At 45.7% G+C, this 10,808-nt stretch overlaps 1 protein-coding gene across 4 annotated transcripts; it reads right to left on the bottom strand.

Moving 5' to 3' along the window:
* Positions 1-1,998: 1,998 nt before the first annotated feature.
* slc18a1 (solute carrier family 18 member A1) lies at positions 1,999-9,465 on the bottom strand. 4 transcript variants are annotated; one of them, XM_026321652.1, is made up of 16 exons: positions 9,131-9,465; positions 7,545-7,659; positions 7,370-7,462; positions 7,157-7,281; positions 6,890-6,948; positions 6,723-6,806; positions 6,365-6,457; positions 6,166-6,255; positions 5,862-5,905; positions 5,453-5,690; positions 5,099-5,177; positions 4,623-4,674; positions 4,341-4,404; positions 4,135-4,254; positions 3,096-3,229; positions 1,999-2,289 (listed from the first exon to the last, which is right to left on the bottom strand). In XM_026321652.1, the coding sequence occupies exons 1-16, from the start codon at positions 9,241-9,243 to the stop codon at positions 2,179-2,181; spliced, it is 1,614 nt and encodes a 537-aa protein (XP_026177437.1). In that variant the 5' UTR covers positions 9,244-9,465; the 3' UTR covers positions 1,999-2,178. The 4 variants fall into 4 exon arrangements, with proteins under 4 accessions (XP_026177437.1, XP_026177440.1, XP_026177439.1 ...); XM_026321655.1 differs by lacking the exon at positions 9,131-9,465 and adding an exon at positions 8,982-9,103; XM_026321653.1 differs by having other exon boundaries at positions 2,179-2,289; positions 5,453-5,548; positions 5,630-5,690; positions 7,370-7,659; positions 9,131-9,227.
* Between the last annotated feature and the right edge of the window lie 1,343 nt (positions 9,466-10,808).

Below are 10,808 nucleotides of genomic sequence, written 5' to 3'. Positions count from 1 at the left end.
ACGATGTGGTCGCGAGAAGGTTCCGGTAAGGTACAAGAGCTGTAAGAATAGTTCCGGCCTTTGAAAGGTTCCGTCTAAAATCAAACGTACAAAAGGAGGAAAGTTACTCGTTTCCTGAGTATTTCCATGTAGTACTACTTCATCCTTGGACTTCACTACATGTCAGAGTCAAACCTTGGACTTTTTCCAGCTCTACATTTATCTGATAACTTTAGTTCCTTTTCAGGATCAGATGGATCCAACAAAATACAGACTGATCATCAAACTTTATTGATCCCTGGGGGGAAATTCCCAAGATACCCAGCAATATATAAAGTACTTCAAATTAGAAGTATATAAGGTAGTTAACGTCGGCTACCCAGCGGTACATAAAGTACTTCAAATTAGAAGTGTATAAGGTAGTTAACGTCGGCTACCCAGCGGTACATAAAGTACTTCAAATTAGAAGTATATAAGGTAGTTAACGTCAGCTACCCAGCGGTATATAAAGTACTTCAAATCAGAAGTATATGAGGTAGTTAACGTCGGCTACCCAGCGGTACATAAAGTACTTCAAATCAGAAGTATATGAGGTAGTTAACGTCAGCTACCCAGCGGTACATAAAGTACTTCAAATCAGAAGTATATAAGGTAGTCAACGTCAGCTACCCAGCGGTATATAAAGTACTTCAAATCAGAAGTATATAAGGTAGTTAACATCAGCTACCCAGCGGTATATAAAGTACTTCAAATTAGAAGTATATAAGGTAGTTAACATCAGCTACCCAGCGGTATATAAAGTACTTCAAATTAGAAGTATATAAGGTAGTTAACATCAGCTCCAACATTAAAGTGATCAACACAATAATCATCAATAATTAGAATCAATAATATCAGATACATTCATGTGAAATGGGCCATTCTGCACAATGAGTACTTTTACTTTGGATACTTCAAGTACATTTGGTTGGTGGTACTTTTGGACTTTTTCTGTGGTATTTTTTACTGCAGTACTACCTTCACAGCTCAGGATAAATAAATCAGACGTGCAGTTGCAGACTGAACAGCTTCCTGCCTGTTTACTCAGACCACATCAGAGCTGAAGCCCCTTTGATGAGTGATCAGTGTGTTCCTGTTTCAAAGCAGGTGGAGACGTTTGAAGCTGTTTGTGGGGCCTGAAGCTGCTTGATCTGCGTCTCAGGGTCTCAGGGTGTAACTCACCAACAGGTTTTCATCAGGTTTCTGATATTTTAGTGCATCAGGACACAATAATACATCCGAGGTCTCACACTAATAAAACTCTAATTATTAAAAATGTGAAAAGACGTTAAGATTCTGTAGAAGTGGTCTGGGCCGTGATTCAGCTTAGCTTGAGGTTTAGACTAACAACTTAAATTAGCGACAGTGTAGTTTAGCTAGTTTAGGGTTACTAATGGTTTTGGGTAAGGAGAGGCCAGTCCTGGGTTCAGCTGACAGGGGAAATCAGTTTATGAGCAGCTAAGGTTGTTTTGTTAGTTTGGGCTGGCTCTGAGGTTTGGATTATCTCGAGGTTTTGGTTACCCAGGTAAATCTGTGAGATTCAGGGGTTTAGGTTAGTTAAGGGGTCAGTTTAAGTCAGGACTCAGGTTAACTGGGGATTTAGTTAGATTAGCTTGTGGCTAATTTTAGCTCAGCCTCAGCTCATGGTTCTGGGTTAGGGTTGGGGTCCACCTGCACATGGTTGTAGAAAATAATTAAAAACGTCAGATGAAGCTTCAGCTGATTAACATCATGAATCATCCTGTGTTTCCTACTGTCGTCGTATCAGAGCTGATGCTAACGTCACTGTTTACTTTTCCATCTGTCCTGTCGTCATGTTCTCTGACGAAGAAACAAGCCGTCAGGAAATTAAGCAGCAGATAAGAAGCGTGTGAACACACACACACACACACACACACACACAAACGAGCTGACACACCTGAGCTTCACACTGGGAGGACAGGTGCAAACACACACAGGTAGACAGGTGTAGTCCAGGTTACAGCAGGTTTTAATGGCGACACAGGTCAGAGGTCAGATACAGACTCAGGTACAGTTTCAGGTCTCAACACTTCGGCTTCAGACACGTGTTTCGTTGAAAAGCGTCCGCTCTGGTCTGACTGTGACGAAGGGAAAACAGGTTTGGAAACAACAACAACAACATGTACAGGTGTGTGTGGTTCACTCCTCCGTCTCTTCTTCTTCGCTGTAGTCGCTCAGAGGAAACTCACGACTCTCCTTCTGCGTGTTGTAGCTTTTCCTGTGCATCACACACTCCTGGTCGATGATGGCCTGCAACACACACAGTCGATAACCGACCTGTACGGCTCTGTAATCTGTGTGTAATTGAGAGATTAAGTAGAAATGTTTCCTCCGCAGCTTTGAAGGCAGCAGCTTCTGATCTGTGATCAGTGTAATCGCTGTGTAATGACTTCACACAAACACATCACAGACACACACACTTCCTGCTGATGTGTCAGGGCCTGCTGCTCCCCTCTGTGTGTGTGCTGGTTTTAATAAGCAGGTAATTTTCCTTCTAAAAGGGAGATGACAGCAGGTATGATGAGAGTTTTCAACAACATCAACAACAGTGACTGGAGGAACTGGTTGCTGTCAGAGATTGTTAGGAACAGAGCTGGACTCTCTCCTTGTCCTGCAGCAGCAGTCGATGAAAACTCCAGTGTGTGTTTAGACATTTTCTTCCTGCACTGAGGAAATCTGCAGCACATGACATGTTTTCTCCCTTGGAGACAGTAACTGAGCCTCACACATGTAAACGAAGGAAGAGAACGAGTGAGCGCCATAACATCACTGCCCCCCGGCCGTGCTGCAAAGTTAGCACTAGCACTTTTAGGGGACATGCTGCAGCTAATTTGAAATGTTACAGTGAGCAGAATCCAGACTCTAATCTAAAGGCTTGAGACTTGCAGCTCGGGAACATCTCTGCTGCAGGTATTTTGCAACTTTAACATGCAGATTTGCTTCTCTGAGGATCAGAATGGAGGCAGATATTATCTGTGTGCAGTTTCCCTGCAGCTCAGATGAAAACTGCTGTTAGCCCCAGAGCTAACTAGCTTAGCACACAGCATATCACCTACCATTTTCTCCTCTCGCACAGCTGGGTTACGCAGCAGGATGCAGAGCGGTGCGTACAAGATGTTGATCACCCCGATAAACACCATGAGACAGGGAAACCCCACCGCCTGCACCAGAGCGCCCCCTGTGGACGGCCCTGGAACAACAGGAGAGATTTTAGTATCACTGTCGTAACAAAATCTCCACTATGATTTTACTCTTGAAAACCAGCTGTTTTTATTGTCCTTCATTATCTGAGTCTTGAGTCTGATTACAGCTCCTTTAAAGTCCATTAGAAACCAGTTCTTACATCTTTATATACCAATTAGAAATGCTAAAAAAACTGGCTTTCTCCGACAGCATTTTGTTTAGGTCCATCCATCCATCATCTATACCCTCTTATTCCTTTACCAGGGTCCCAGGGACCTGCTGGAGCCTATCCCAGCTCTCTCTGGGTGAAAGGCAGGGGTCCACCCTGGACAGGTCCCCTGTCCATCACAGGGCCACATAGGGACAAACAACCTCACACACTCACACTCACTCCTATGGGCAATTTAGAGTCACCAATCAACCTGACATACATGTTTTTGGACTGTGGGAGGAAACCAGAGTACCTGGAGAAAACCCACACAAGCACAGGGAGAACATGCAGACTCCACACAGAAAGGCCCCTGATGGGTTTCAGACCAGGAACCTTCTTGATGTGAGGCAACTGTGATAACCACTAAACCACCGTGCTGCCCCACTTTATTTAGATCCTTTAAGTAGAAATACTTCACTACAGAGAAAAATACTCAGAAAACGTTTTATGAGAAAAACTTAAAGCATGAAAACTAAAAGAAGAGAAAACGTTAGTTCAGTGTTGCTGCAGGTTGAGGGTATTTCAAGAACATGAAAGTAGTTCAGTCTTAATCCACAGAGTAAACAGAAACTACAGCCAATAACTGTAGTCAAAAGTACAAAGTTTGTCTGAAACATAGCAAAGTAACAGATGGTGCAGCATAGACAGAATAAATGAATAGAAACACTGATATTGTGTGTGTGTGTGTGTGTGTGTGTTACCGATAGCGAAGCCCATACAAAGCGCCACATCAGCAATAGCATAAACACTGCCGTAGACGGAGGCGTGACGGATGTCGACCAGGTAACCCATGATGGCCATCATGGAGGAGTCCACCATACCTGACAAGAACCCAACTCCTAAATATTGACCCAAATATCAGTTTCTATAATCAAACATAAAGTGATTTCACTGTTTTCATACTCACCTATAGCGAAGCCCAGACCTCCGTTTGGTCCAATAAGACCATAGATACTGGTGGCAAAAGGAACCTGACAAGCACACACACACGCACGCACGCACGCACGCACGCACGCACGCACGCACGCACACACACACACACACACACACACACCTTAAAATGTGATGTTGGCAGCTGATAGATGTTCTGGTTAAATGGGTCATTTTTAACATGGAGTTTGGTTGGTAACGGTGACGGGTGGATGGATAGAATAAAACCCACCAGTGAGCAGGTGGATGTTGTACTTACACACAGCAGACTGACGCCAACAATAAACATCCCCAACATGGAGCACAGCCACCTGGAGACACAAATACCCATCAGCCACCTGTCTGCATGTCACTGACAGATTTACCAGAAACCTTCAGGATCAGGTCTGAACAGGACTCAAGAGTTTCCACACACGTTAATCTGTTAATCTGCCGATTTAACGTTTTTCCTGTGAACTGAACCACCGAACGTCTGTGCAGTTAAATATCTTTGTGAGGACATTCACTGACATCATGCAATCCCTCCCTAAGGTCCCTAACCAGCACATCTAAATGAATACACGCCCCCCAACCCAGACCTAAACCTGGTTCTAAGCTCTGAGACCAAGTGTTAACCCTCAAACAGGAGCCTGAAAAAGTGAGGACCAGACAAAATATTCTCTTTCCAATAAAAAGATGCTCCAAATGGTCCTCACAAAGATAGAACCACATACACACACACACACACACACTGACCGTCCCATCTTGTTGGCCAGGACTCCAAACAGATTTGTTCCTATGAGGTAGGAGACACTGGCAGGGAGGAAGGCCATACCTGCAACACAACACACACCTGTTGGAGAGCAAGAGGACGGAGGGAGGGAGGGAACCTGGACGGAGACATTTCTCAGGACGGTAAAATATGAGCCTGGTATTTCTGTTTGTTGCTGCCGGTTTAAATTAAAGCCAAACTACCGTTTGCAGCAGATCAGTGTTATCTTATCGTGGAGCAGGTTTAAATACAGTCAGGAGAGTTTTGACAATAATGAGCCGTGAGACAGTGAGACTGGGCCTAAAAGCTGTGAGGAGGGAACAGACAGTGGATCGTACCAAGTTGCCATTTAGGGGAGCACATGGTCTGCATCATCCAGATGGGCAGCGTGGGCTCCAGGATGGCAACGCCCATGTTGGCGAAACACAGGGAACCTGAAGACAGAAAGACAAAAAGCTTCTTTCTGTGTGTAGGCGTGTGTGTCGACGCAGGTGACAGAGCAGACGTCTTCCTACCTGCACTGATGAGGATGTACGGGTCTTTCAACAGGGTCAGTAGCGGAGTCCCCTCCACGCTCTGAAATGCACAGAAACGCTGCTCAGTCTGGTTAAAGCAAAGTTCAGCTGCTAGAGAAACGTAAACCGGACAGCTCAGGGCAGCTGAGTGCAACAACCAGCTGATATGTAACTACCACCAGGTCAGACTGGACCAAGTTAGACCAGGATAAGTGTTTTAAAGTGGACTCACCCCTGGACAGATCTTAGAAGGCTGCAGGATGCACAGCTGTAATGCTGCAACAAACACAAACACATGTTCAATGCATGCTTTTAAATGGGCGGTTTATACGAGCTGATGAGGGAAAGAACTACAACATGGACCCAACGTGGCTCAGACGAAACCACTTCGCCTCCTCAACGTTTTCCATTAAAACACTTTATAGAAGTAACTTTAATAACCAGCTTCACCTGGACATTATTTTAAGACCTGCTGTGTTTAACACATTTTAAGACTCTAAGGACCTGAGGAGACCTGGGTCTGTTTCTGCTTTTACCTCCATCAAACACAGCCAGGAAGGCCAGGATTAGGAAGGGGGCGCTCTTCCCCACAAAGTCGTACATCACGCTGCCGAACGGAGCCCCGACTGAAACACAGCACACAGACTAACTGATACACACAAACCAGGCAGCAACATTTCAGCCAGCGCAGAGGAGCTGACTCTCAGGCTGCTGCTACAAATAAGTGGTTCTCACTCAGGACTCCCATAGCCAGTCCTCCCAGTGCGACGCCCATGGCGATGCCTCTCTCTTCGTCATCCGTGTACACACTGGCCAGCATACCCAGACCTACACACACAAACGAACGTAAACGCATGTGTTTGTTTCCTCAGCGTGGCCTTTGCGCCTCTTCATGGCAACACACACACCTGATAGTCTAGTCTCTGCACAGGAATGACGCTGAAGCCTCAGCTAACGCTACGTTTTTCCATGTTACTTACAACAGGTTATTGTTATTGAATGAAAAATGCCGATGAAACCGGGGATGTGCTCAGACTACAGCTGAGGGTTTGTGTGTGTGGTGGGTGTTTGATGTTTCTGTGTTAGTGTGGACCTGCCACGGACGAGAAGGACGAGCCGATTCCCTGCAGAGAGCGAGCGAAGAACAGCAGAGCGTACGTCCCTGAAAACGCAAACACTGACACACACACACACAATTACATTATTATAGAGAACACACTCCTGTGACTGTGTGTGTGTGTGTGTGTGTGGACAACTTACTGATGGTGGACACAAACATGATGATGAAACCTGCGAACATGGGGATATGATACCCGATCCTACAGAGGCAGAGAAACAATTACCATCATTTTCATCAGTCTTATCAGTGACTTGCTGCTCATGGAACAACAGTCAATGAAATTATGTTATTACCTGTAGAAACAGGTGTGTCTTTTCTAATGTTTCATAGACTGAGTGATTAACCAATAAAGCAAAAGGAAATCATTTCCGTAATGAAAGCGTTAGAAGCGTTTGCCAGTAATTCACCTGTTAGTGAGCGGACCGACGAAGGGGTTGACGAGCAGCTGGACAAGAGCTTTGGAGGCAAACAACAAACCCACACGAACGTTTTCCTCCTCCAGGAAAACACCGTCCTGAAGACAGGAGGACTCCTGCAGGAGGAGCGAGGACAATGTACAACATCACCTGAAAACCCTGACAACACAAGTTCACGTCAGGTCAAGATCATCCTCCACCTACTGTGGCGTCAGCGGTCTGGTTAATCTGCAGGTCTGTGGTCACGGCGGTCTGGTCTGTTGGCTCGGTGTCGGGGGTCGGGTCAGTCTGTGCCTCCTGCAGACTGAAGGTTGTGTTGTCAAACAGAGACACCAGAGTAGACAGAGTGTGGGGAAACGACCTGGGGCTCTGCTCCAACCTTGTACCCAGCAGCGGTGTGCTGTGGCTGGGCAGAGGGAGCAGGGAGGGCTGGGTGGTCGGGGGCACTGGGCTGGGATGGTCCAGGGCGTAGAGGAATGTTGGGATGATTGGCACTGTAGGAGCAGACTGACGGATTAGTTGTTGTTTGGTCATTGTACATAATAAGTAACAATAAAAAGAATTGCAACGCCCTAAGAAATGTTTACAACGCCTTTATGAGAAACGCAGGAGAAAGAAATTACTAATCCACATCATTTAAAAACAGCTCACTGAACGAAACAGGACCGGCCAGGTAGATATTTCCTGGTGTCACGTTTTCCACAGTTGCTTTCTGAAACAGCTGCAGGCGGCTGAGGACTGAACTAAGTCTCCAGGTCTCCTAATGACAAGGAAAGGTTTTATCTTTCCTGTTAGCTACTGCTAATGTTAACGGTTCTGGATTGAGAATAACAACATTAGACCCCACTAATATTTCTGGCCACTCAACATCTCAGTGTAGCTAAACTATGCTAACAGCCCAGGTATAGTGACCAGGTAAGGTCAAACTGGATGAAACACACAGACGAGGGTCTGATCAGTGCCGGTCCTGAACCACAGCCACAGTCCAACTGATGTCTATTCTAGAAACAGAAGCTTCTTCTGCACTAGAGGCTCATCTGCAGATAAAAGAGCAGAGATTCATTCTGAGAAAAGGCTGAAGGAGACAAGTCTGACCTGAGACAACAGGCTTTAAAGTTCACGGTCAGGAGGTTGTGTGTGTGCGTGTGTGTGTGCGTGTGTGTGTGCATGTGTGGGACCTCTGCAGCCTGTACCTCCAGCTCTGAGTCTAACGGCTGACGACAGCTTTGACCTCGAGGTTTTTAGCTGCGTCACAGATCTGCTTCCAGCAGCTGAGCCTCCGTCATGGAGGAGCATAAATCTGAATCATGTCTGAGGACACAGCAGGTCCAGGACTGTGTAGACAGCTCAACATAAAGTCTTTATTCCCTGCAAACAAACATCCACACATCTGCTTAGCAAAAAGATGCTCCCTACAACTGCAGAACCTGTTTCTAAGGTTCCTTAAGGGTCCTTCAGAACCACAGGGATCCAAGTTGTCTGTGCACCCATGGGTTCACTGCAAACAGCAGCTGGTCAGTCAGTTCTGCTGCTGTAATGAGACACTGTGACTAACAGAAAACACACACAGCATAAAATATGACTCTATATTCACTCATGGTGTCCTGGTGATGGTAACTCCTGATGAAAGTTAGGAATCAAACTAAATTTGGACTAAACATAAAGAAACGAGGAGGAAGCTGCAAAAGTTAAACGTGTTCACGGGTCTGTGAGGCTGCACTTCGAGCTAAATGCTAACATGCAGGTCAGACTCTGAATCCATAGTCATGTTACATTTCTGGTTTATATCCCACCAAGCAAGAAAGTCAGGACTCACTAGAGGAGTAATAAAATCCGTAGAACAAACCGTGACCGACACCCAGGCTCCATTTGAGTTTGAGTGGAGGGAAGGGGGGAAGGGATGAAGCTCAACTTATGGGGACTTTCTGAAGGGTTGCTAAATAGTTTTTCTGCGCGCACACTCACCGACCACAGTGAGCAGCATGTTGTCGAGCAGCAGAGCGACACAAACCACCACCAGGACGAGTCTGGGAGACCCTCGACTCTGATGGAGCCACGCCATGCCTGCAGACACACATTTCATCTTTACTCGATCAGGTAGTCAGAGGCTGAGACTATTACAAAGAGACAAGGAAAATGCTTCACAATCAGGCAAACACAGGAATAACACGATGATTAACAGCAACTACAAGAGTCATAAATCATCCGATAATAGAGTTTAAACATCCCCAGGGACTACGAAGGACCCGAGTCTGAAGTTAGATCCAGTAAAAGGTTCATGGTGAAACCATGTCTGCCGAGGGTGGGATATAAAACACTGAGTAGTTACTGCAGCAACAGGATTCAAATGGTAAATAAATATTTCTTCTTGTCTGACAGGAAGTCCATTGAGTTTGTGATACAAAGAACAATGATACGTTAAACAGGCTTTTCCAGTCACAAACAACAAGATGAGCAGCTGAAATAAAGCCTGTCAGGTAAATATGATCTGCCTCTAACTGACAAACTCATCCTCACATTGTTTTAGTTGCCTCCCTCCAGAAACACAAAACCAGAGGACAAGCCCGTGTTGCATAAATAAAGGCCGTATCACGTCTGTTACATTTCCAGCACACGTGGTTCTGTAACCTGCTTTATGTAGATGGACGGATGCAAAAGGTGAAAAGTCAGAGGAAGTGAAGTCGTTGCAGTTCATTACAATCTAACAGCTGTTTATTATGTTTCTTACAGCGTGAACAGACTGACCATTGTTAGTGCTGCTGCTGCATCAGCCTCGTTATAACGTGACATGACTCAGAAGGCTGGTTGGTAGAGAACATGGATGTTAATGTGGGTTTGAAAAACTGAACTTCCAGAACCCAAACAGACACTGACACAGTCAGTATCTGCTGGAATCAGCGGAGTGTGTGTTTGGCTTCATAATGTTAGTGTGAAGTCACAGAGCAGCCGCACAGACAGTGAGAGCTCCTTCATATCACATCTGATCTTTAATAAAACAGGCTGTTATTACCTGCTGTTCCAGATATTAGTCTGAGCCCCCAGATCAAACTGCTCACTGCTTTAAAGGACAATGCCACAGACTTTCTATTTTTTTTACTTCCCTAAATCCCAAATAAAGACAATTTTAAATGAATAATTTACTAAATCAGCTACATGCCAATAATAAGAACATGTTTTTGACTGCCAGGTTATCAACTGTTTGTCTGCATCCACATCCCAGCTGATCCTCCTCAGACCTGATGTTCCAAACAGACCAAACCAGCTGGTCTCAGACCAGATCTGGTCCACCTGCATATGTGGTCCTAGATCTGATTCCTGTCTGATGTGTGAGTGTGCGAGCTCCGTCAGGACGGTCAGACCAGAATCCATGTGGTTGTTTTAACGTCTCCCTCCTCTGCACATGTCGCCTGTCGTCATCGTTCAGTGTGGGAAACATCAACATGGAGGAGGGGGGGCAGTGGAGAGACCAGGACGCTTCACACTGGTTGGACTTTTATGGAGAAGCTCCTGATGGAGCCAAACTGGAAGGAACATATGGGAACCCAGCAGCTTTGGAGGAAACTGAGCACAGATGACGTTGTTGTTCTTCACATGTCAGTTCAGTCTGTGCATGGGGGCAGTTTAGGAGCTCAGGGGGTTCACA

This window comes from Mastacembelus armatus, chromosome 9 (assembly GCF_900324485.2).
Source record: "Mastacembelus armatus chromosome 9, fMasArm1.2, whole genome shotgun sequence".
NCBI classification, from domain to species: Eukaryota; Metazoa; Chordata; class Actinopteri; order Synbranchiformes; family Mastacembelidae; genus Mastacembelus; species Mastacembelus armatus.
This window is presented reverse-complemented; position numbering and strand designations above follow the sequence as displayed.